At 65.2% G+C, this 24057-nt stretch overlaps 8 protein-coding genes across 8 annotated transcripts; 4 read left to right on the forward strand and 4 right to left on the reverse strand.

Annotated features, from left to right (window-relative positions):
- Nucleotides 1-47: 47 nt before the first annotated feature.
- Nucleotides 48-6077, forward strand: PFL1_02572 (uncharacterized protein; the record flags this gene model as incomplete). The annotated part of the gene is made up of 2 exons (XM_007880088.1): nt 48-5714; nt 5838-6077. 2 exons carry the CDS (start codon nt 48-50, stop codon nt 6075-6077), a joined length of 5907 nt encoding a protein of 1968 aa, XP_007878279.1.
- Nucleotides 6078-8828: 2751 nt separating this feature from the next.
- Nucleotides 8829-9632, forward strand: PFL1_02573 (uncharacterized protein; the record flags this gene model as incomplete). Its single annotated transcript, XM_007880089.1, has 2 exons — nt 8829-9347; nt 9447-9632. 2 exons carry the CDS (start codon nt 8829-8831, stop codon nt 9630-9632), a joined length of 705 nt encoding a protein of 234 aa, XP_007878280.1.
- A 601-nt stretch (nt 9633-10233) lies between these two features.
- PFL1_02574 (uncharacterized protein) lies at nt 10234-14633 on the reverse strand (the record flags this gene model as incomplete). Its single annotated transcript, XM_007880090.1, has 2 exons — nt 10234-13712; nt 13811-14633. 2 exons carry the CDS (start codon nt 14631-14633, stop codon nt 10234-10236), a joined length of 4302 nt encoding a protein of 1433 aa, XP_007878281.1.
- An 802-nt stretch (nt 14634-15435) lies between these two features.
- PFL1_02575 (uncharacterized protein) lies at nt 15436-15816 on the reverse strand (the record flags this gene model as incomplete). The annotated part of the gene is made up of 1 exon (XM_007880091.1): nt 15436-15816. The coding sequence occupies one exon, from the start codon at nt 15814-15816 to the stop codon at nt 15436-15438; it is 381 nt and encodes a 126-aa protein (XP_007878282.1).
- A 1155-nt stretch (nt 15817-16971) lies between these two features.
- PFL1_02576 (uncharacterized protein) lies at nt 16972-17584 on the reverse strand (the record flags this gene model as incomplete). The annotated part of the gene is made up of 3 exons (XM_007880092.1): nt 16972-17022; nt 17208-17477; nt 17582-17584. 3 exons carry the CDS (start codon nt 17582-17584, stop codon nt 16972-16974), a joined length of 324 nt encoding a protein of 107 aa, XP_007878283.1.
- A 744-nt stretch (nt 17585-18328) lies between these two features.
- PFL1_02577 (uncharacterized protein) lies at nt 18329-20235 on the forward strand (the record flags this gene model as incomplete). The annotated part of the gene is made up of 2 exons (XM_007880093.1): nt 18329-18557; nt 18731-20235. The coding sequence occupies 2 exons, from the start codon at nt 18329-18331 to the stop codon at nt 20233-20235; spliced, it is 1734 nt and encodes a 577-aa protein (XP_007878284.1).
- A 382-nt stretch (nt 20236-20617) lies between these two features.
- PFL1_02578 (uncharacterized protein) lies at nt 20618-22238 on the reverse strand (the record flags this gene model as incomplete). The annotated part of the gene is made up of 2 exons (XM_007880094.1): nt 20618-21542; nt 21850-22238. The coding sequence occupies 2 exons, from the start codon at nt 22236-22238 to the stop codon at nt 20618-20620; spliced, it is 1314 nt and encodes a 437-aa protein (XP_007878285.1).
- Nucleotides 22239-22579: 341 nt separating this feature from the next.
- PFL1_02579 (uncharacterized protein) lies at nt 22580-23613 on the forward strand (the record flags this gene model as incomplete). Its single annotated transcript, XM_007880095.1, has 6 exons — nt 22580-22605; nt 22739-22854; nt 22952-23015; nt 23140-23227; nt 23349-23438; nt 23560-23613. The coding sequence occupies 6 exons, from the start codon at nt 22580-22582 to the stop codon at nt 23611-23613; spliced, it is 438 nt and encodes a 145-aa protein (XP_007878286.1).
- Nucleotides 23614-24057: the final 444 nt, after the last annotated feature.

Raw genomic sequence — 24057 nt, forward strand, 5'->3', positions numbered from 1 at the left:
CGTCGAGAGCAATCAGGTTGGGGGAACCGGTCGGCCCCACGCGTCGCATGGCAGGCCAGGCCACGCCACGCTGCTGGATTTCGGATCCGGACGCGGATCGAGTTGGATGGAGGGGGAAAACGGCGGGCGAGCCACAGCGGCAGGTCAACAGAGACTCTGGCACCACCATCTCGTCTCACCTCGAACCACCCTCACCAACGCCTGCCATCGCCTTCATTCATCCCCGACTCGCGCTGCGCCGACCTTTGTGCGCCGCGCCCTTCGAACGTCCACAGCGCACCGGCTGCCAGGCGCACACGCATCGACCGCGGCTGGGAGCTCACTTTGTCGACCCGCGTTTCCATCCAGAGCCGCCCGCCCTGGCTCACCCGCGGCGCGCCATGGCTCCTGCCGCCGACCCGGGCTCTTCGCAGCCCGCGGCATCGCGGCCTACCCAACCTCCTCCCGCTTCGGCCGTTTCCCTTCACGGCATGCCGTCAGGAGCGGCGCCGATAGCTTCCAGCGCTCAGAACCAGCGGCCGCCAGCGGCTCCACAGTCTCAGTCTCAGCCACCACCGCAGGCGCAGTCGCAGTCGCAGCCGCAGCAGCCGCCCCAAATACAGGCCCAGGCCCAGGCACCAACACCAACGCCAACACCAACACCAACAGCGGCTCCGATACCGACACCGACACCAGCACCAGCATCAGCACCAGCACTGACACCGACATCGACATCGACACCGACACCGACACAGCCGCGGCCCCTGCCCCAGTCCCAGCCCCAGTCGCGATCGCATTCGCTGGCCCAGTCGCAGCCGCTGTCGCGATCCCTGTCGCTTTCGCAGCCGCAGCCTTCCATCCACCTACATCCGCCATCGCAGCCACCATCCCAGCCGCAGCCGCAGCAGCAGCTATTGTCCCTGTCGCTCCAACCCACATCGGCACCAACACCCACCAACAGCGCTTCCACGCCTCATCCACAGCCCTTCACGCCGACCCAGCAGCAGCAGCAGCAGCAGCCGCAGCAGCAGCATGCCGCGGTGACCCATCCCGCCTCGGTGGCCGCCGCCGCCGCGCTTGCACTCTCCGCCATCTCGCTCGATCCAAACGACTGGAATGCGCTTGCATCTACCAGCATGGTCACGCTCGAGGACCTACGCGATGCCTTCGCCGACTACAAGCAGAAGCAGCTGCGTGAGCTCCAAGAAGCCCACAACGAGGAGCTTCGCGAGCTCCTCTTCATGACCGAGGCGTACGACAGGGACGATGTCCCAGGCTGCCCCGCCAAGCTGCCCAAGAGCTCCCTCGCGCTGCCCGCCGACGACGCCAGAGAGCACGTCGTCGCCTTCCTGCACACCTACCGACTATCGCAGGATGACGAGGGCAAGTCGATCCGCGAGCATGACCTGCCACAGCCCAAGCTGCTCCGCGACCGACTCGTCGAGGAGCTCGGAACGGGTCCCGTTGAGCTTGCGCCTCCCCCGACACCATCGACGTCGGCGTCTATGGCGTCCGCCCTCGAAGCCCACCGCGAGCGTGAACGGCAAAAGGAGCAGGAGCTGTTGACCAAGGCAGCGGTGCTTCGCAGCGCAGCGATTGCCAAGGCAGCCTCGGCCGTCCAGGCAAGAGCCCGCATCTCGGGAGCGACCAGCATCCAGCCTCTAACAGTGACGACAGCTGCCTCTTTGCAGTCGCAACCGCTGCCAGCTATGCCGGCCGCTGCCGTCACGACGCCCACCACGCCCCTTGCGGCCCCTCTCTCCGCTTCCTCGTCATCGTTGGTCGAAGCTGCCACAAAGGCTGCAGTCTCATCCGGCAGCGGCCTCACGCTGCAAGATCCGGCAGGGGCTGCGATGCAGACGCCATCGGCACCAGTCCCGCCTCACGCTGCCATGGGCGCTCAGACGGCAGCGACAGCGGCGGCAGCGGCAACATTGAGCCCGACAAAGTCAAGCTCAAAGGTCGAGGTTCCGTCACCCGACAAGAGCACAGCCCTCCCCGGCTCGATCCAGAAGGCCGTATCGCCGGCTCCGGGTCTGCTCCCGCCGGCCGCCAGCGATGGCCCCGGGCTCCGACTGCCACCATCGCCGACCTCGGTCCCCATCCTTCCCGACCTAGCTGAGGCCCCGCCTCTCCACCCAACTCTGCAGGCCCTTGCTCCCAATCCGCTCTCGGTTACATATGCCGCCTCGCTTCGACCGCTGCCCCCGGATCCGAACCGCAGGATCACCGGCGGCGGCGTGGGCGGAGGCGCCATTCATCACCGCAGCGGCCGCAAGGTCCCGCCCCCTGGCGCCTCGAACGGCATTGCATCTCTCGGCCCTGGCGCTGCCGCCGCCTTCCGGTCGGCCATGAACATCGGCCCTGCGGGATCGGGCCAGGCGGATCTTTGGCGTTGGTACGTAAGGGCGCGGGCGAGCCCGGGTGCCGGCATGGTCGGCAAAGCCGACAAGTGCCTCATGACGAGCGACTGGAAGGTGGCCTTTACGGAGCAGAGGTTTGTCCGGGCCATGGCGCGGATCGAGAAGCTCAAGGCGCAGGGGGAGTGGAGCTTTCGCCAGCCTAAGAAGCAGAAGGGTCCCGTGGTCCACAAGTCGCACTGGGATCATCTGCTGGAGGAGATGAAGTGGCTCCAGACCGACTACAAGGAGGAGAGGCGGTGGAAGCTTGCGGTCGCGTTCCAGCTCGCCCACGAGATCGCGGCCTGGCACCGGGCCAGGACGCCGGCAGAGCGCGCCGCCTTCTGCATCTCGGCAAGAGGGCCTCGCAGGCATGCTACCTCGCCGGCAGCCCCCAAGAGCTCCCAGGACGACGTCCGCCAGGCTGCAGCTCGTGCGCCAGACTCGGACGACGTCGAGATGACGCCAGCGGAGCCGTCGACAGACGCCGGGTCATCCGCTCCTGCTGCTGCCCCCGCGAAATCGGCAGCGGCTCACGTCTCTTTCCAGGATCCACCCGCGGATGAGAGCGCTGCCGCCGGCGACCCGGCAATTGCAGCTGCTGTCGACGAAGCGGTCCAGGACACCGACGCAACGATGGCCGACGTCGATGCCGACGGGGAGGACGACATGGATGCCGAGGGCGAGGACGATGATGGCGACGGCGATGCTGTGTCCAGAGATGTCACGGGCGCGGACGAGGTCACTGGAGAGCCCTCGAAGCCACCGCCCGTCGAAGTCGTCCACGAGCGGAGGGCCACCCCAACGCCGATGCCGGCGCTGGCGGACCAGGGTCCTGCCACCGCCGATGCAAAGGTCAACGTCCCCCTCGGCGGCGAAAGCGGCGCTGGCAAGTCGTCGGATGCGCAGCAGGCTGCCAGTTCCGGCATCCGGAGCGAGGCGCAGAGCAAGGACGTCACCCTCGCCACCGAGCTCCCGCCTCATCTCGTCACCACCCTGCGCGCGCCGATCTTCTCGATGGATGTCGGGGCGACGATCGTCTCGCCCGCCGCACTGCTCGAGTCTCTCGACCCCGAGGCCGCGGCCGCCATGCTCGGGATCGAGGTGACTGACCTGCCCTCTGCTGTCGGTTCCTTGCAGCCTGACGAGCTCAGCTTCAGCAAGATGTTTCCGGAGCTGCCCATGTATGGCGGTCCGCCTGCTCCCGATGCGTCGACCAAGAGCGACCGACGCTGGGACGAAGGTAGTCTCAACCAGCCCCCGAGGTTGACGCACGTCACCAAGCTGCTCGACTCCAAGCCGCTGCTGGTCAGCACGCTCGAGCCCTCCAAGAATCGGGCGCAGGGGAGGTGGATCGACGACTGCGACTGGATCATCGCCGCGGAGCAGTCGGATCCGCTGCGCGGCATGCCCGACGGGATGGATCAGATGCCTGGAGCGCCTCAGCTGCCCGGGTCCCTCCTCTTCGCGTCGCGCCGGACAAGCAAGGCGCTGCGTGACCCTGTCCCCTCCTCGACGGGCATTCCTGCCTCGCCCGCCTCGCCCGACGCCCGAGCGGCCATGTTCATGTGGACGCCGGAGGAGGATGGCTACCTGCTGGCGCTGGCAAAGCAGTACAACAACAACTGGTCGCTCGTCTCGGACCTCTTCAACTCGACCCGGCTCACGGTGGCCACCGATCGACGCGAGCCGTGGGACTGCTACGATCGGTGCAAGCGGATCCAGCAAGCCGCGGACGAGGGCAAGCCGCCACCGGGACCTCCGCAGCTGGCCCCACCGCCGCAGTCCTCGTCTTCTGCCTCGGCGGCCTCGGACAAGAAGGGAGGCGCTGTTGCCGGCGCAGCGTCGTCAGACGACAAGGGCGCGGCCAAGGACAGCAGCTCCCCGGGCATCGGCGGTGCCGCCAACGCTCTGACGGCCAAACGCGACAAGATCAACAAGAAGCTCGGCACGCGGTACGACGGCTCCAAGAAGAAGCTGCGCAGGGTCAACCTGCTCGAGATGATGCGCCGGTCGGCCAAGAAGCGCGAGGCGGGCAAGCAGTCGCAGCAGTCTTCGCAGGCCAAGAAGGTCAACCTCAACTCGCACGAGACCCACGCCCAGATCAAGGCGGGTCCGGCGGCGACGCCCCAGGCGCTTAGCGCCCTCAAAGCCGAGCGGGATCAGGCGGCGCTGCGGCAGTACTACGAGCAGCAACGCGCGCACCTGGCGTACCAGCAGCAACAGCAACAGCAGCAGAGGCTCTTGGCACAGCAACAGGCCCAGGCACAGGCACAAGCCCAGGCGCAAGCTCAAGCTCAGGCGCAGGCGCAGGCGCAAGCTCAGGCTCAGGCTCAAGCTCAGAACCAGAGGAACGCGCCGCAGCAAGCGACATCCATGCCGCAGCAGCAAGGCCAGATGCAGGGCCAGCCGCAGATGCCGCAACACCCACAGCAACATCAGCAGATGCCTCAGGCGCAAGGGCAGAAACAGAACGTGCCGCAGCAGCAGCAGTCCACCGGGCCCGTTCCGCAGTCGCAGCCAACATCGAATCCGGTGCAACAGGCCCACGCCAATCAGCAGATGCAGAACCTGTACGCCCAGATCCAGCAGCAGCAGCAGCAACAACAGCAACAGCAGCAACAGCAGCAGCAGCAGCAGGTTCGTCCGCCGCCGATGATCAACAACCTCCAGCCGCCGCGACCGCCGCAGCTCAATGCGCAACAGATGCAGCAGCTCACGCCTCAGCAGCAGCAGCAGTACCAGGCGCAGCTGGCCGCTGCCGCCGCCGCACAACAGCAACAGCAGCAGCTGCGGAACCAGCAACAGCAGCAGCAGGCCAAGGCGATGCAGTTCTCGGTCTCGCAGGCCCAGGCGGCGTTTTCGACGATGGCGGCCAACCAGGCCAGCCAACTGGCTGCCCAGCGCCCGATGGCGGTGCCGACGCCCATGCCTCAGCAGCAACAGCAGCAACAGCAGCAGCAGCAGGCCCAGGTTCAGGCCCAGATGCAACAGCGGCAACAGCAGCAGCCGCAGCAGCAGGTCCGCCCGATGCAGCAGCAACAGCAGCAGCAGTCCGGCGCTGCGCCGCCGCCGCCGCAGCAGCAGCAGCAGCAGGCGCCACCGCAGGGGCAGCCTCAACAGCAGCAGTACGGCGGCGTGCGGCCGCTGGGTGGTACGCCGAGGCCGCAGCCAGCCAACGTCCAACAGCAGCGCGCCATGAACTCGGCGAGTCCGGCCATGGGCCAGGCGCAGACGAGCGGCAACAGCGTACCCGCCGGCATGCCGAGCACGATCCAGGCGCTGCAGCAGCAGCTCGCCATCTCGCTGGCCACCTCGAACCTGAGCCAGGAGCAGGTGAGTACCGACGGCCATCCCAACAATTAACCCTGCCTTGCCAGTGCCGCATTCTTTGCTCCGTGGCCGCCTCTCGGCTGACCCCAAACCCACATTCGTCCTCTCACCCTTGCGCAACGACAGATCAACGGCCTCGCCCTGCAGCTCTACAAGCAGGCGCAGCAGCAGTACGGGCAGCAGAACCCGAACCTCAACGGACAGCAGCGACCCGTCGGCGTCCACTCGCCCCAGACCCAGGTCCGACCGGGTCCTCCCCAGCCCCAACAGCAGCAGCAGCAGACGCAGCAGCAGCCGAACAAGGGCAACAACACACAGCAGGGCGGGCCCGCCGGCATGCAGCGTCCGGCTGGACAGCAGGGCTGAACAAGGTCTCGATGCGGCGGCACGGTGTTCAGAGCAGGCGGTCAGGACGACAGTCGGTCGTGGTCGAGTATGGGCAAGGAAGCGGCGCCAAACGAGGCGGGCGGAGATGGGGAATCGATTCATAGAGGACGCCTTCGACGAGGCTCGACAGCTGAAGCGCAGCGTTCTACCGCGACGATGCCGAAACACGAATGCAGCAGGGCCGTACGCTACGGCGTGACGAAGACGACGCGAGACAGACACAGAGAGAAGTGGCAAAGGGAGGCGGGGGCCCCTGCCCTGATCCACCTCCCCGACGATGGCGAGAAGAAGACGGCGGCGACGAGACCGACGGGGCAAGGCTGGTGTGGCGGCGCGATCAAGACTCGAAAGAACCGAGCGACCAAGACCAGAGGGCAGAGAGACCGACGCAAGAGTAAGCCCCGTTGAGTTGCCGTGCCTCGCTCAGTCACACCCCGGGTCGAAGAATCTTCTCGGGGGGTGGGGGTGAGGGGGGCACGGTGACCGCATGACTATCAGCCTTTGCTGCGCCGATTCCCCCCCGACCCCGAGGGGAAAAGGGGGGACCGACGGAGACGAAAGGGAGAATGACGAACGAAATCAGAGCATCTCAATCGCACCAGTGGGCGATGAGGAAGGGGTGTGGGCATCGAGACTGGTTGATCTGTCTGCGGGCGAACCTCGGGAGAGGACTGCAGAGGACGAGAGAAGAAGAGAGACAGAGGGACGCGCGGGGGAGGTCCAACGAGGCTCGGTGCACGGAGGCTCGTATCTTTGCCAGACCGCGCGCCGTTGAGCGCCTCGAGCGGACCTCCCGCGTCGTCCCCCGATCTCTATCCTTCTCCCACGATGCCCTCGCAGGCCCAAGGACGCAACTGTGCAAGACGAGATCCCAAAGGTCATCGACTGAGACCAGGTGCGGTCGAGGTGATGGCGAAGTGAGGCTCAAACGAGGCCAGACGGAAACGAGGGTTGGATCCGTCTCCCCGGTTCGGTGCCCCGTACGCGCGCAGGGTACTTCCGAGATGTTGGTCGGTGGATGCGAGAGAAAGGGGAGAAAGGGGCGGTGGCGAAATAAGGGAACGGGTGAAGACGACGTCTAGCCTGATCCCGCCCGCGTAAACGGACAGGGGGACGTCGCACCAGCCCTCGCCTCGCGCCGCACCGCGAGCGGAGCAGCGCGACAGAGACCGCCCCTCCATGGTTCCCCTCCCTCGCCGCAGCCGCGACTACTGACCTCGGTTCCCCAGCGAGCTCCAGGACGGTGATCCGGGTCGAGCGACGGCCAGGTCTCTCCGTAAGGCCTCTCGCCAGGTGCGCATCCACCTCCAGTCGCAGCATAGCCGCACGCAGCCGCCAAGACGACCTGCGAGCGAAGGGCAGCAGGGTGAAAAAGAAGCAAGATGCCCGGAAACGTCGGGGCCGGACCGGCTCGGCGAGATCGAGTCGTACCATTACGGTGACGGCCGCTTTCCGCGATGCGAGTCTCTGGATCCGGACGCCCTTCCAAACAGATCTGTGCTCTCCCCATGGCGCTGCCCCTCTCGGTCGCCTCGTGCAGCCACGACGGAGCCCGCCCCCCCTCACCTGCGTCGCGAGACGACAGAGCGGGAGGGCGATGGAGCTGGAGGCTTGCCAACCGCGTGTACCTGTCCGTATGGTGGTGGTGTGGATGTGTCCGGGGACTTTCCCTACAGCGTGTTCTGGGGCCCCCCCGCGAGGAGGGTCAGAAAGGGGCTGCAATAAGGTTAAGCGGTCCTTTGCGGGTCTCTCTGGATGGATGGTGGTCGCCGGTTACTTTCGAGCCGTTGCGCCGACAGCATGTCGCGTCGGTTGCTCGCAGAGTCGTCTCGGTCCCGGCTTCGTCAAGAACAGAGAAACAGGAAGGCGGCGACCGCAACGTGTCAAGGCAGGAATGAAGGCAGTGACGACCCCAGCGTAGGCGATTCCGTCCCCGATGCGTCATTCTGAGCCTCCAAAAGGCTCAGGATGGCGTTTCAGGAAGGATCAACAAAGCTGTTGCCGTCCAGGTCGAGCGGGCACGAGAGCGGCGGCGAGGCGAGCCAGGTATCTGCAGCCAACCAGCCGCAAAGCACCGGCCAGCTCTCGCCCCTGCTCCTCGCGGACCGCAGACCAGAATTGTGCTTGTTCGAGACAAAGCTTGTGTGGTGTGTGGCGTGTGTAAAAACAGAGGTGGTGGTGGTTGGAGAGACGAAGAAGGTGGGAGCGAGGCCATGGAGCCATGCTCTGCTGGCGCCGAAGAAGCAAAAGAGAAAAGAAAAAAATCTGCGGGACTGCCAATCGAGGCTGCGTGATGACTCTCTCGGGCGAGTGTCGAGAGAGTTGTGGTGTGACGTAGACCCTTGACCCACTTGGGCGACCCCCCTGGCTCGCTGTCTCGGTCTCTGTTGAGCCCTGCCTGGTTGGTGCTCCACTTTTGCGAGCCCCACGCACCGGGCGGCAGCGAACGGTTGCCCTCGCGCTGTGAAAGGCAGCCCAAAGGCAAGCAGACTACCGCCACCAACCACCACCATCACCACCACCACCACCACCACCACCACTGCCGCTACTCCTAGCCTCTTCCCTTCTCGTTCACGCCATCAATCTAACGGCACACGATCCCGTATCACGACTGCAACGTCAACCGCCACGAACTACCCAGGCCTTGGGGCGAACGCAGCACTCGCCCGCGCGCAACATCTCACAACATCCTCGACTGACCCGCCGTCCACATCCGGCCCCGCACACACCATGTCCGGCACGCCATCCGACATACCCACGCTCAAGGTGCTGCTCATCGGCTCCTCGTCGGTGGGCAAGTCGTCGCTCCTGTTGCGCTTCACCGACGACGAGTTCCTCTCGCCCGAGGAGACGTCGGCCACCATCGGCGTCGACTACCGTATCAAGGGCATCGAGGTCGGGGGCAAGCGCTTCAAGCTCTCCATCTGGGACACGGCGGGCCAGGAGCGCTTCCGCACCCTCACCTCGTCCTACTACCGCGGCGCCCAGGGCGTCATTGTCGTCTACGACGTCACCCAGCGCGACACGTTCGACTCGCTCCCCACGTGGTTCAACGAGCTCGAGACGTTCACCACCAGCCAGGACGTCGTCAAGATTGTCGTCGGCAACAAGGTCGACAAGGAGTTTTCCCGCGTCGTCACCACCGAAGAGGGAAAGGCGTTCGCCGACAAGATGGGCTGCCTCTTTGTCGAGTGCAGCGCCAAAAAGGGCGTCGGCGTCAACGGCGCATTCGACGAGCTCGTCAACACCGTGAGTCGCCCCGCACCGACCCCAAGGTCCGTATCGGCCGCAACCTGACCTCGTCCTGACCCGGTCCATCTCCCGCCCCTCTCCCTCGTCCACGCACAGATCATCTCGACGCCGTCGCTATGGCAAAAGACGGGCCCCGGCGTGCGAAGGCCCGGCGACAGGATGCCAGGCGGTGCACCAGCTGCCCACGCCGCCGACAGCAGCAGGGGCAACATCTCGCTCACCGATACGGGCGGCTACGTCGGCTACGGCCTCGGCGTGGCAAGAGACTCGTGCAGCTGCTGATACCCCCCCTCCGTCCGCCCGTCGCCATAGATTTGTCCGCGCTCTCCTCCGATCGCACCACGCACCAGGCCTTGTACATATACCCGTCCCTTTCGCTCAGCAAGCCACCCGTCTTGCACCACGATCCGTCCAACCCACGCCGTCGCCTCTGCCTCACGTCTCCCTTACGCCTCTTTTGTCACGATTGGAAGCACGATTGACGGACACAGCCAGCATCGGAGCCGAATCCAGACGGCGGACGCTCATCGAAACCGGGAGCAGCAGAGGTATTATCGAGAGGCGCGATGCCAAGGCAAAGAGCGTGGGCGGGAAATCGTGGACGACAACGATACGAAAGCATCCTCCGAGCAGGAACGGCCGAAAGAAGGGCACAGGGTAGAAGAGGAAGGGTGGTTCAGGTCATGGGCAACGAGCGTGGGTCAAGAGGGGGAAGACGGTCCTCGAAGAGGTCAGGGAAGGAATACAGACCAGGCCAAGGCCTAATCGACGAGTCTGAGCGGAAGATTGACAGGGTCAGGGAAGGAATCCAGACCAGGCCAAGGCCTGATCGACGAGTCTGAGCGGAAGATCGACAACGGAGAAGGCTTGTCTCGACGGGCGGCTACTTGAACTTCTTGAGCTTGCCAAAGAAGCCGCGTGCTTTGCCGCCCGACGAAGACTCAGCGGCCGGCGGCGGCGCGGCGGGGACGGTCATCGCACTCTGCCCGGTGACGCCGGGGGCTTGAGGGACGGGCGGCATGACCGGCTTGCTCTCGCTCGTCGACGACGGAAGATCGGCCGAGGTCATGTAGCCGCCTGCACCGGTTCCCGGCGCCTGAGACTGGGCTTGAGCCTGGGGCTGCGGGCTCGTGCCCTGGGCAAGTTCGCTCGTCTGCGACAGAGGGGGAGGCGCGCTGATCGAAAAGAGCGAAGGCGGTGCCTGTGCAGACGCGGGAGCCGATGCGACCGAGGCGGCATCGCCACCGGTCGCCGCAGGCGCAAGCACTGAAGCGGCCGTAGGCCTCTTTGCCTTTTTCTTGGACGAGGTCGAGACCTTTGAGCGTACCGAGGCCGCCTTGGACGACTTGGATGGCTTGCCACCCGTCGCCTCGCTCCAGCTCTTGCTCGCCGAGCCGAACGCCTTGCGCGCCAGCGAGTAGCCGTCGTCGTCGTCTGCCTCTTCGTCGCTCGACGAGTCGTTAGGCTGGTCGCGGATACGCGTAGACCACCCAGATCGCTCGCGACTCGCACCGAGATCGACCGGCCCGTCGGCCTTGGTCGACACGCGGGCGGGGGCGGCAGGCGGGGGCGCGATGCGGCTGCTCAGGGCCGACGGTGTCTGGCCGGATCGAACGGCCATCGGGTCCTGGCCGCCGTATTCGTTTCCTTTGGGCGTGGCAAAATCATCGGTCGGAGTGTCCGGGGGCAGCTTGGTGTCCGGAGCCATGCGGACGCTCTTTCGCCTGGCCACGCCGTCGGAAAGGTCGCTGTGGGCATTGCTGGGCGAGACCGTCAGCATACCAGCGTCTTTGCCGGTCTCCGCCTGCTCCGGGAGAACGGCAGCAGCCGAGATCGGGGGCGCCGCCGCCGCCGCGGACAGGCCAGTCAGGACTGGATCGAGGCGGTGCTCCGGATCCGCGAGGCTGGCATTGGCCTGGACCTGAGCGGCCTGGACAGCACCCTGACTGCCTCGGACATCGTGACCGGGCTGGTGCGTAGAGGCCGAGCCTTCCTCGGAGGAGGTGTCGCTGATGTCGGGCGCGCCGACGCCGTAGACTCGGCTCGGCTGCAGAGAGACCTTGCGGTCGGTCACCCGAGTGACTGCGGCGGCCGGCTTGGATACCTCGGGCTCCGTCGGCTGCGGGTTGGCCTCATCGGCTCGGACAAACGCGCGGTAGGTCTCCTCGGCCGACGGCGTCATGAACGGCTCGCTGGACTCGGTCAAGGCCGAGCCGCGGCGCTGCAGCTCGGCCCTCGACAGGTTTTCGAGGTCGATCTTGAACGGTTCCGAGTTGGGCATATCGAGCTTGGGCATCGGCGTCTTGCTTGACTGACTGGTAGCATCTCGAGGCTCGACAGTGCTGCCCGACTGAGCCACGCCGCCTTGCGGTCCGGCCTCTGCCGACGTCGCACGACCAACGGGCAGGTCGAGATGTCCAGTTCCGTCGATGGCATCGTCCTTGCCCAGGCTCGGGACAGGACGAGAAACGGTGGCCTTGGCCTCCGCGCTCGTCGTGACAGGTGGCTTGATAGTGGCAGGCTGAGCTGCGGCACCGCTGCTGACTGCAGGCTTGGTCGCTGCAGCTACAGCCTCGGCGGCTGCATTCGTTGAAGTGACGGGAGCAGGTGCCGTTGGGACGGGTGCCATCTGAGGCTGCGGAGGCGGCGCCTGCACCGGCGTCGTCTCGTTTCGGAGCGAAGAAGATTGGGCCGGAGCGGTGGGCGTGACCTTCTTGGGAGAGAAGGAGCTGCTGTTGCTCGTGGCGCGGCTGAGGCTCGGCGCCTTGAGCGATGGCTTCAAGGGCGCAGTCTTGCTGGCCGACGACCTGATCGATGCGGGGCGGGAAGACGGCTGCAGGCCTCCATCCAAGGCCGGGCTGCGCTGCGAGCTCGACTGGGGTCGCGACGAAGGAGCTTTGGGGACAACGCCGGCCATGGCCACGGCCTCGGCCGCCGTCATCTGACTGGCGGGCTTGCCGACCCACGAGGCAGTGCTGTACTTGCCCTCGTACGGCGTGAAGGCGGTCAGGGGGCTTGATGCGCCGGCTTCGGCACCGCTCGAGGCGAGGACGCTTGTGCGTTTCTTCTTCTTGCCTGCGGAACTCTGCAGAGTCGAGCTGCGCGAGAGCCCGGGCTGAGCGGGCGCGGCAGCGTGACGCACGCCCGCGCTCGCATCGCCGGGCACGACGACCTGGGTGGGGACGGCCGGGACAGCGCTGGCGCTGGTCCTCGTAGGCGCGGTGCCGATCTCGCTGCCAGCGGTCGCAGGCTTCTTCTTCTTCTTCTTCTTGGTCTTGGTGCCGCTGGATCGGACGCTGGCGGCACCGCTGGCGATGCCGGAGTTGGACGTCTGGCCGGCGAATCCGTTGCCCACAACGGACGCGCGGATGGCTGCCAGCTTCTCGTCCTCCTCCTGCTGCGCTCGGTTGCTCAGCGGACCGGGTGTGATCCTGCTGACGCTGGGAGTGCGGATGAACTTGCCCTTCATGCCGACGTCGCTGTTGGTCTCACGGCCCCAGAGCGGCTTCGAGTTGTTGACGTGGCGGACCAGAGTGCGCGGATCAGGCTCCTCGTCGGAGCTGTCCGGCTCAGCCCTACGGATCATGCCCTTGCGCTTGTTGTCCTGCGTCTGCAAGAGGCGATCAGTCCGCGTATCCCAAGACTCCCGCTCCCGAGATGGAGGGTCCCGCAGGTCGGTCTTGAAGAGTTTCCCGACCTTGCCAAAAATCGAGTCGCTGCGCTTGACCGAGTAGCTGATGCCATCTTCAGAGCCGTTTGCGGGTCCGCGACCGGGACCTTGGTAGCTGACGCGTCCTGGTCGAGGTCCCCAGTTGGAGCTGCTCCGCCTGGGCTGCGTCTCATCATCCGACGTGTCGTCGTCGCGGCCGGTCTGGGGCGGAGGAGCTGTTGGGATGTGGCCAAAGTTCCTCGCCTGTGCAACGTCGAGGCGAGGGGCGCTCGGGACCGGAGGCATCGGGACCGAGGGCATGGCGTCCTTGGCGGGAAGCGAGGGCGCTGGACCGCCTGCGGGCGCCCGGCCGCTGGAGCCCTTCTTGGCCTTGCGCGTGTTGGAGCGGCTTGCGTTGGCGGCGGCAGCCGACTGTGGGATGTACGAGTCCTGGGTCTCTGCTGCCACGCCAAATTCGTGCGGGGCCGGGAGGTTCATGCGGGGCTCGATGAAGGCGCGCCTGTAGTCTTCCTCGCTGTCTGTGTCGGAGGGCGTGCCCTCCTGCTCCGCGACGTCGTTGAACTGCGAGGTGTACCTCTGGCCCAGCGGCACCGCGTTGCGATCGTTGTGCACCACCTGCGATGCGGACTGCGAAGGCGTGACCGAGGCAATGTCAAATTGCTGCGAGAAGCGCGGGTCCAGCTCGCGGTGGTCTGCACATCGGACGGGCGGGAGCGTCGGAGAGAGATTGTCAGTGTTTCCTTTCCTCGATACAGGAGCCAAGCAGCACGCACGACCCCCGGGGACCCACCCTGGACATCCTTGAGGAACCCGCCATGGCCGTCTGGGATCAGACCGGAGCCGTTTACGGCAGCGTGGTCGTGCCCGCCGTGCTCGCCGCCGCCAGCGTGGAAGTCTGGCTCCGCTCCGTGATCATCGTACTCGCCGTGCTCGACGCCCTCGTCGGCGTACATGCTCTCGTACTGGCCGCCTCCGCTGGCCTGGAGGAGCGGGCCGTGCGTGTCAAACTCGTCCAGAAGCAGAATCGCCTCCTTTGCTGCGTCGACCATGGCCGCGCCGGCATCGCCGAGCGTCTTCATGCGCATGGTGAGCGCCTCTTTGAATGTCCTGCGCTTGACGCCGACCAGGGCGGCCTCTTCGCTGGCGAGCACCTGCTCGCAGGCATGGAGCTCGCGCTGCGCGGCGAGAACCTTTTCGTTGCGCTCATCGTAGCTGAGCCCGTGATCCTTCTTGCCGACCTTTTTCTTGCTGGCCTTGATGAGCCGGCCGACGAGGATGTCGCGGTCGCGCACGACGGATCGGATGCTCTGCTCGCGGTCGAGGACATCCTTGAGCGCGCTCCGGTAGCCCTCGAGCGCCTGGACGTGGGTCCTCTCTGCGTCTGCGACCGACGCGAGCACCTCTGCGAGCGCTTGGGATGCGCGGGCGATGTCGGGCGCCTCCGAGGTGCCCCAGGCGGCTAGAGCGCTGGCGGCGGCATAGGCGGACGCCGAGCTAGAGGCGAGGTTGTCAATGTAGCTCTTTTCGCCCTTGATGAGGTTCTGGAGGAGGCGCGAGTCGGTGGGGTGCGGGCGCGAGAGGTTGGAATGAATGGCCTGCGGCGCGATCGACATGCTGGCGATGGGGCGTCGGTGGGCGGCACCCGTTGACCTGAAGCTGATCCGTGGTGTCCTGGCAGCCGGGGCGGGTATAGGGGAGGCAAGAACACGCTAGAAGATGTGCGCGATTGCCCGTTCTGATAGAGACCGGAAGGGTATCGGTACGCTCTGGCAGCAGCGAACGGCGCGAGAGAGAGAGAGAAAGAGGAGGAGGAAGGCTCGCAGCGGGCCAGAGGGATTGGACGGGACGTGGGCCTCGGAGGGATGGTGGAGGATGTACGAGAGAAAGAACAGGTCGACCGATCTGGATGGATGGCGGGCGGACGGGCGAACGGGCTAATGGGGATGGTGGTGATGATGGTGGTGGAGCAGGAAGCATGAGGCAGCGAGGAGGATGCAGACGAGGCCGGCTCGTTACAGCAAGTCGTGCAGTACGTTGTCGAACCTGCGACGGCCAGCCTAGCTAAACGTCTCGGCCTGTGTAGACAGGCAAGTAGACGCGCTCCCGCTGCACGCCCAAAGGCCGGCCGCCCGACTGGATTGTATTGGGCCGGGCCGATGGCAAAGGGGCATGGGGGGGGCAGGTGTAGTCCGTATGCTTCCGCATCGGGGCTTCGACTACAAATCCTGCACAATGACGCGGTCACGGCCGCGGTCAGAGAAGCTAGGCCAAGTCAGCCGAGAGGGGAATGCAGCAAGCAAGCAAGCAAGCAACAAGCCAAAGCACCCCAGAGGGCACCGCGTCGCCGTCGACGGCCAAGCCGAGGCGCACAGACACGTACGGATCGACGGGAGGGCCGCACCAGCATCAACCAGCCTAGGCTCGGCCCAAGGCAGCGAAAGACCGCAGGTAGGTCGGTCGGATCCAGAGCAGGCCTGAGCAGGAGAAGTTGATGGCTTCGGCCCGCATCTCGCTCGCTCGCTCGCTTGGCCAGCTCGCCGTCGAGGCTAAGCAAAAGCTAAGCGCAGCTGGGCACGTCGCCGCGTCCTTCATCGTTCCTGGCAGGCCTGGCCTGGCCGGCCTCGCGCGCAGTCGTGGATCGTCGGCCGCTGCAGCAGGCACCCATCGAGGCACGGTGCTCTTGTCATCGGCAGCGGGCAGACGACGCTGGGTCGCGGACTCCGGAGGCCCCCTTCGCAGCGGGAGCGACGAGCCGTGCTGACCTACTGTACCTGCCTGTAGAGTCACCACCGCCATCCTACGCCTGCGTCTACTGTATGTAGATCGACCAAGCGCCTCGGCGGCTATGGCCGAGAATAGAATCGGCAGTCAAGAGAGTGAACATCGATATACGCTGCACGGCCTGCCGGTCCCCCCTCGCTCACCAAGCTTTCGTGGCCCCTTCTTTCCTTCTGCTGCGCGGAGACGTACGTTGGCTTTGGGCTCGAGGGTGGATCACCGCACAACCGAGGTCAACTTGGCGTTGCAGCGACCAGAATGAGGTTCGCGGCCAGGAGCAAGCAAGCTTGCAAGCGTATCTGGACCGCTTGCTGGCCTTTGTTCGCCTCTCCGTCCACATCTCGGCCGTCCGGGATCCCGTTGCCATGCCGCGCCCAGGAGCAGGCCTGACAGAGTGCGAGCGGCGGGTCGGAGAGCCTAGATGAGGGCGGTGTCCTGTGGTACTGCACCATGAGACGGAACTCACTTCACTCGTATTGTGCGGCGCCAGCCTCTGCCCTTGTGAGCTGGAGAGGCTCAGGTCGGCCGCGTGTCCAGCAAACAAGCCTGCATCAGGTCCGAGAGAGGCTCAAACCGGTCGACCCTTTAGGGGGAGGCATACGCCGGCAGCCTGGAAAGGCGCTAGATGGAGCACGACTTGGCAGCGGACCTGCTCTCCAGCTGCTCGCACAGGGGGTCTCGCAAGGTACGGGCCGTGCTGGATGCTTCCTGCTCAAAGCGCGTTCCCACCTCGTCTACACGTTCGACTCGTTCCGTCTCCAAGGCTCTTGATCAACCGAGATGGCGAGCAGGCTCGTACTCTGTCAGCGCCGAGCGTCGTAGCGTCGTCCACGTTGCCAATACTGTATTCGCGGCCGGATCCGCTTGGATGCAAAGCAGTCGATCTAGGCTGCAGCGCTCGTCGCCGAGTGCGGCCACGCACCGGGCTCGACGCAACGATGCCAACCGGGTCTCGACATGTCTGCGAGGCGTCCGGAACGGGCGAGCACGTCGTGGCGCCCTCGTGGCACCGCCGCCGGGGCAGTAACGCTCGCAGCACTGCGCAGACAGAGGCTTCAGGTCGCACTTTGCCGAGTCCATGGGCGGGCTTTCCTTTGGTTTTGCATGGTATTACAAGATGTTGCGATCAGGAGAAGGCGCACAGGGACTAGGACGAAGTCGAGCGAGGATCCCTTACTCGGTGATCTTTGCGAGAATCTCCGAGTCGCGGATCAAGAGGTACTCCTGTGGGAGGGGAAAAGCAGAAGGGAAGCATGCGATAGAGGTCAGCAACGGCCATGCGCAGCCTGCGGAAGAGATGCCCACCGGGCGCTCGAGCAGCAAAGCAGGCGGCAAGAAGAGCGCAGGGGCGGCTCTTGCCTCTCTCCGCCTCTGCCCGCCGAGGAACGAGCAAGACGCGAGACACTCACATCCTCGCCGACCTTGATCGAGTTGCCGCCCCAGCTGGGGAGAAGGACCTTGTCACCGGCCTTGACGCTGGGCGGGATGAGCTTGCCATCCTTGTCGGTGGCGCCGGGGCCGGCGGCGATGACGCTGGCCTCGGGGAGGGGCGACGAGGCGGCCGAAGAGGGGAGGAAGATGCCGCTCGAGGTCTTGGTCTCGGGCTTGAAGCGCTGGACGAGGACGCGGTCGAGGAGCGGAACGACCGACTTGATGGAGCGGATAGTCGACTGGGTGGCCTGCAACGAGTTGCGGGTCGGTTTAGAGGGGGAAAAGACAAGGAGGTGTCAATGACGGGTGCTGCGCTGGTTCTGTAGCCGATGTGGCCGTCAATTCAACTCACCATGTTTGCAATGTCGCTGTTGAAGGCTGGCAGGGAGTACGAAGGAGAGACGGAGCGATGACGATGGTGGTGGTGGTGGTGGTGGCGGCGGTAGATGTGGTGGTGCGAGGTGGAGCGTTGAAGAAACGTGGAGAAGGGCCGATTTGGCCAAGAAGGTGGATACCCGAAGCTGGCCGAGGCAAAAAGGCGGCCGGACGGGCGGGCCAGCAGGCAGGCAGCCAGGCAACTGGGCAAGGCCAACAGGGCCCGAGGCCGGGGCTCCCGGTCTGACCGGGCCTGGTGAGCGTAGGCTCTCGCCCTGGAATCTTCCAGAGCCGCGCGGCGGTGGGCAGGGATCGAGATTGATTGAGAGTCTCGGTCCTGCGTAAGAAGCCGGATTGAACCAGGACCTCCAGTCGCAATCAAATCTCTCACGCGGAAGCCTTGGGAAAAAGGAAGAAAAGCTTCCTTCCGTAACCCGGGGCTGAGCCGTGCCTGCTTCCTGGAAGAAATCGGCAACCACGGCGGGCCTGGTGCCCGCCCCGCTGGGATGGGGGCGTGGTTCGGGTCAGCCGGGTGAGGGTGAGGGGGACGCGCGAGGCGGAGAAAAGCCAGCCAGCCAGCCGCTCGCTCGCCCTTTGGTTGCTCGTCCGTCATCCTGCCCCGCACGCCCCAGCTCCTCTTCGCCACCCACCACCACCACCACCACCATCATCACCGCTATTCCCACCCTTCCGACCCTCCCCTCGCCACACTCTTAGCATCACCATGTCGCTGCTCAGGAACGTCGCCGGCAAGGCTGCCAAGCAGCAGAGCCGCGCCTTCTCCACCTCGCTCGCCAACAGCGCCCACAAGGAGATCAAGTTCAGCAACGATGGCCGCGCCGCCATGCTCGCCGGAGTCAACATGCTCGCCAACGCCGTCAGCGTCACCCTCGGCCCCAAGGGCAGGAACGTCATCATCGAGCAGCCCTTTGGCGGTCCCAAGATCACCAAGGGTGAGTAGCAGCGCGCAGCCTTCGTCCCTACAGCCGTGTCGACGAGCAAATTGGGCCTACTGACACTCGGCTCCACTCCTTTCTCTCTCCCTCTCTCTCTCCCTCTCTCTCTCCCTCTCTCTCTCCCTCTCTTTCCTCCTCCTCCCTCTCCATTCATTTGCGTCGGCCCGCAGACGGTGTGACGGTGGCCAAGTCGATCCAGCTCAAGGACAAGTTTGAGAACCTCGGCGCCCGCCTCGTCCAGGACGTTGCCAACAAGACCAACGAGGTTGCCGGTGACGGCACCACCACCGCCACCGTCCTTGCCCGCGCCATCTACGCAGAGGGTGTCAAGAACGTTGCCGCCGGCTGCAACCCCATGGACCTGCGCCGCGGCACCCAGGCCGGTGTCGAGGCCGTCATCAAGTACCTCGAGGAGAACAAGCGCGTCGTCACCACCAGCGAGGAGATCGCCCAGGTCGCCACCATCTCGGCCAACGGCGACTCGCACGTCGGCCAGCTGATCGCCACCGCCATGGAAAAGGTCGGCAAGGAGGGCGTCATCACCGTCAAGGAGGGCAAGACGCTCGAGGACGAGATTGAGATCACCGAGGGCATGCGCTTCGACCGCGGCTACATTTCGCCCTACTTCATCACCGACGTCAAGACGGCCAAGGTCGAGTACGAGAAGCCCCTCATCCTCCTCTCCGAGAAGAAGATCTCGGCGCTCCAGGACATCCTCCCCACGCTTGAGGCCGCCGCCCAGCTGCGCCGACCGCTCCTGATCATTGCCGAGGACATTGACGGCGAGGCCCTCGCCGCGTGCATCCTCAACAAGCTGCGCGGCCAGCTCCAGGTGTGCGCCGTCAAGGCGCCCGGGTTCGGCGACAACCGCAAGAGCATCCTCGGCGACCTCGCCATTCTCACCGGCGGCACCGTCTTCTCCGACGAGCTCGAGGTCAAGCTGGACCGCGCCACGCCCGAGATGCTCGGCAGCACCGGCTCCATCACCATCACCAAGGAGGACACCATCTTCCTCAACGGCGAGGGCGACAAGGACGCCCTGGCCAACCGCTGCGAGCAGATCCGCGCCGCCATCAACGACGCCACCACGTCCGAGTACGACCGCACCAAGCTCCAGGAGCGCCTCGCCAAGCTCAGCGGCGGTGTCGCCGTCATCAAGGTCGGCGGCTCGTCCGAGGTCGAGGTCGGTGAGAAGAAGGACCGCTACGACGACGCCCTCTGCGCCACCCGCGCCGCCGTCGAGGCCGGTGTCCTGCCCGGCGGTGGTGTCGCCCTCCTCAAGGCGTCGCTTGCCCTCGACAACGTCAAGCTGGCCAACTTTGACCAGCAGCTCGGCCTGTCGATGCTCAAGGCCGCCCTCACCCGACCGGCGCGGACCATTGTCGAGAACGCCGGCGAGGAGGGATCGGTCGTCGTCGGCCGCCTGCTCGAAAACCCCGGCGATTTCGCCTACGGCTACGACGCATCGGTGGGCGAGTACAAGGACATGATCGCCGCCGGTATCCTGGACCCGTTGAAGGTCGTCAAGACGGCGCTCGTCGACGCCAGCGGTGTCGCCTCGCTCCTCACCACGAGCGAGTGCTGCGTCGTCGAGGCGCCCGAGGAGAAGGGACCTGCCGCCGGCGGCATGGGCGGCATGGGCGGTATGGGTGGCATGGGAGGCATGGGCTTCTAAGCTAGTAGCCGCCCTCCCCCCGCCCCCTCGTTCCCTCTTTCCTCGCTCCTCTAGATTCAGTCGCTCCCTGTCTGCCTTATTCCTGCCATCGCAATCATGTACTCTGTTGATGTGTCCCTTCAGGTCATCTTGGTTCGCTACCTCTGGTCCCTCCCATGGCGCCCTCGCCTCTAGCTAGGAATCGACCCTCAAAAACGGCAGCGGCGTCGCAGCGGCGCTGCTGCGCAACCGATGACGGAACATCGTGTATCAATCATCATCACCGCTCCATGCTATCCTCTCACGGCCCTTGCCCGACGTCGGTGCCGAGACAGAACGATCCGGTCCTTTCCTCTCCTCCTTCGCCCCCCAGTCGGCGTGGATTTGGCGGCGGCGGTCATGGCTACATCGCTGCCTTTTCTGCTCTCCGCCTCTTTGCCCACTCGCGTGCGCGCTCGAGGCGCTCCTTGCGTTTGAGTTCGTTGGTCGCCTGATCGTCGGACGTGGGAGCCACCGGCGGCTTTCCCCCGCCGTTGTTGCCGTCGTCGCCGTGGTGGTTCTGGCCCTGCAGCTGCGCATCGTCGGCCGTGTCTTTTGGCTGCGAGGCGGCGGAGTCGGTACTGGCGACGGCCTTGATCTGGCTGGCGTCGCCCTTTCCCTCGTCGCCATCGTCGTCTTCGCTCTCCGAATCGCTGTCGTACGCGACCAGCGATGCACCCATGCCGACCGCAAATGATGTTGATGCAGCAGCAGGTTGAGCTTCGTCACCTGGCGAGTTGGCAGCGCCCTCAAACTCCCTCCTCACATTGTCGTACGGCCTCTCGCATTCCTTTGACCCGCTACGGAGCCTCTTCCACACGTCCGGGTACAGCTGCTTGGTCCCCTTTCGCAGGAAGGCGAAGCGCGGGTCGGATCCGTGGTTGGCGAGGATCTTCATCTCGAGCACCGTCGGGTTGGTCGACTGCAGCAACACTTTCGCGGTGCGCTGCATCAGCTCGTACTGCGTCTGATCCGGAAACCCGGCCTGCGCCTCGGTCGCCGCGTCGGCCGTGAGCGCCGGGTCCGCCTGGTCCCCCTGTTCGAGCGCCAGGATGGCGGCGATACGCTTCTGTCGCTCGTCTTCGAGACGGTTCCGCTTCTTGTCGCGCAGGTAATCGGCCGCCTCGGATGAGGTGAGGAAGAAGAGGTCGTCGGAATCCGAGGGAAGGTCCGAGAAGCCGTCGGAATCGTCGTCCGAGGGAGGGGAGGAGGTCGAAGCAGTCCTGCTGGGGACGGTAGTCCTCTTTGGCTTGGCAGGGAGCGACGAGAGGAGGTGGATGACGTCGAACCTGTGGCCAGCGAGGGGAATGATAGCACAGAGACCTGACAAAGTCAGCGCGGTTCCGCGAGAGGTGGCAATGAGTAGATCCGATGGTGCAGAGGGACACAGGCGCGGGTCGACGGCGCTGAGCGGGCGACAAGGGGTTCCCTGGTCACGGCGCGGTGATGGAACGTGGATTGGGATTTCGGACAGCAGGTAAAAGATCTCGGCGCGGAAGGGAGAGATGAGTAGTATTCACAGGCGCAGAGGCCGACGGAAAGCGAGCAGCTGCAAGAGACGACGGCGGTGGCGGCGGCCACGACGATGAAGCGTACCTGTCTGTCCAGATCTTGTGCAGCCTATCCTGCTGGGTCGCATCTGGCGCCGTGAAAGCCACGAGCCGAGTGGATCGGTGGGTGGCTTGTCCATCGTCTCTGCCTGCGAAAAGGCTATCCTGGGCGACACTGGAAGGACGATCGTCGCCGAGGCGAAACGAGGTAGAGTTGCTTCCGTCTTGGCCGCCGGCCGAGTTCAGTCTTGTCGTTGTCGTCGCGGAGGAGGACGAGGAGAAAGCTGGATGGAGGCGAGGGTCGTAGTGCAGCCGTCTGCGGAGGTGGTCGTCGTGGTTGAGGGACAGCTCGTACGCTCGGGGCAGCAGGACTGGGTCGAGGTGGTCGTTGGTGCCATTGTCGTTGGCCGGTGGTATTGTCGGGCTGAAGTGCATGCCGTGGTGGGGTCAGTCAGTGATGGAAGTGCGCGACACGAAGCAGTAGAGTGATGGATTGGAGGAAAGCGCTTGCGGGGGAGGCGGCGAGGCTGCGAGATGGGTGGGGGCCAACGGCCAAAGGCAAAGAGGCAAAGGCACGCGAGCCATCCAACATGGCAGAGGCGCGCCTGGCTGGCCCGCGCGGGCAGCGGGGCGCCCACTTCGACTCTCTTCCATTTCCCGAACCCTTCTGTCAATGCCTTCCACCTCTTCCCTCCTCCACTCGACGACGCCGGCCAGCACCACCGACACCACCACCACCACCACCGGCATCAACCACGCCGGGCTCCCTCGACACAATGTCTGACTTCTACGTCAGGTACTAGTGAGCCTTTGATCGCAAACTCTCTCACCTGCACCCCAATCTGCGCCCCAGACGGCTGACTTCCTGACCCCCCCTCCTCTTCCTTCCATCGACCGACTGGCCGACCGACCGACCGACCGACCGCGCCTTTTAGTACCGGCCACCAGGGCAAGCACGGCCACGAGTTCCTCGAATTCGAGTACAGCAGGGGCCGCCTGCGCTATGCAAACAACAGCAACTACCGCAATGACAGCCTCATCAGGAAAGAGAGTGCGTGGCCGTGGAGCTGCCCATGCTGCTCTTGGCGAACACACGCGCACTTCTGACACCTTGTCCCGCTCCACTCTGCCGCCACACCCTGCCACAGTGTGGATCTCTCCGTTGATGGTGTCGGAACTCAAACGATTGGTCGAGGAGAGCGAAATCATGAAGTCAGTGCTCCGCTTCCCCCCCCCCCCCCCCCGTCGCACACGGCACGGCCCTACGAAAGCAGAACAGGAACTGCCGCTGACTGTCAAAGATCTGCCCTCGCCCGCTGCGCCACGCGGACGACAGGGAAGACGACGCAAAGTGGCCAAAGAAGAACATTGTCGGGAGGCAGGAGCTCGAGATCCGGCTGGGCAACGAGCACATCTCCTTCGAGGTGGGTATCTTTTGCGCTCTGTGGCGGCACGGCAGCGCCTGCCCGCCCAGGCCATCAACCTGGAGCCGCGTGACCGCTTCTGACCCCGTTGATCCCATTCCCACGCACGCTCCTCGAACAGACGGCCAAGATTGGCTCGCTGGTCGACGTGCAGGACAGCGAGGACCCCGAGGGGTTGAGGGTCATGTATTACCTTGTCCAGGACCTCAAGGTAGGTTGCGGGGGCTGCCTTGTCGCTGGCCGATCGCAACGACACGCTGACCTGGCTTCTCTTGGTCGTTTGCCTCGGATTGTGCGTGGCACTGGTGATGATTGACCACGAACGATGACAGTGCCTCATCTTCAGCTTGATTTCGCTGCACTTCAAGATCAAGCCGATTGGCTAGGCGGCGGACACGGTCGGCAAGTCCTGCCGAAAGCTCGCCCCCTTGATCGACTGGACGCGGATCTCGACGGCATCGCAGAGGAGCGGCAGCAGCGTAGCCTCTCTGGTGATTCGGCGTGCCGAGTCGGCGCTGATCCGAGAATGTATCCATACCTTGCGCCCCACGTCGGAGCGCTCCCCAGCAACTGCGAGAGTCGACTCACCTGCCCCCGGCGGCTCGATTGCAGCGTATCGCCTGGTGGATGGCTGCCTGCTGTCAACTTTCGTGTGCCGCTTTGCGGTGTTCGGGGACGATGAGGCTGCTTCTCGAGGGTCGTGAGAGCGGTACGCAATGTGCTGCGCGACACCAAGGCAGCTCGCAGTCGAAGGTTGAGGGTTGCGACGCTGGGGCTGGGCTGGTCTTGCACTCACTCGCACGAGTCGAGTTGAGCGTAGGCGCGGCCAC

This window comes from Pseudozyma flocculosa, assembly GCF_000417875.1.
Source record: "Pseudozyma flocculosa PF-1 unplaced genomic scaffold scaffold00007, whole genome shotgun sequence".
Lineage (NCBI taxonomy): Eukaryota > Fungi > Basidiomycota > Ustilaginomycetes > Ustilaginales > Ustilaginaceae > Pseudozyma > Pseudozyma flocculosa.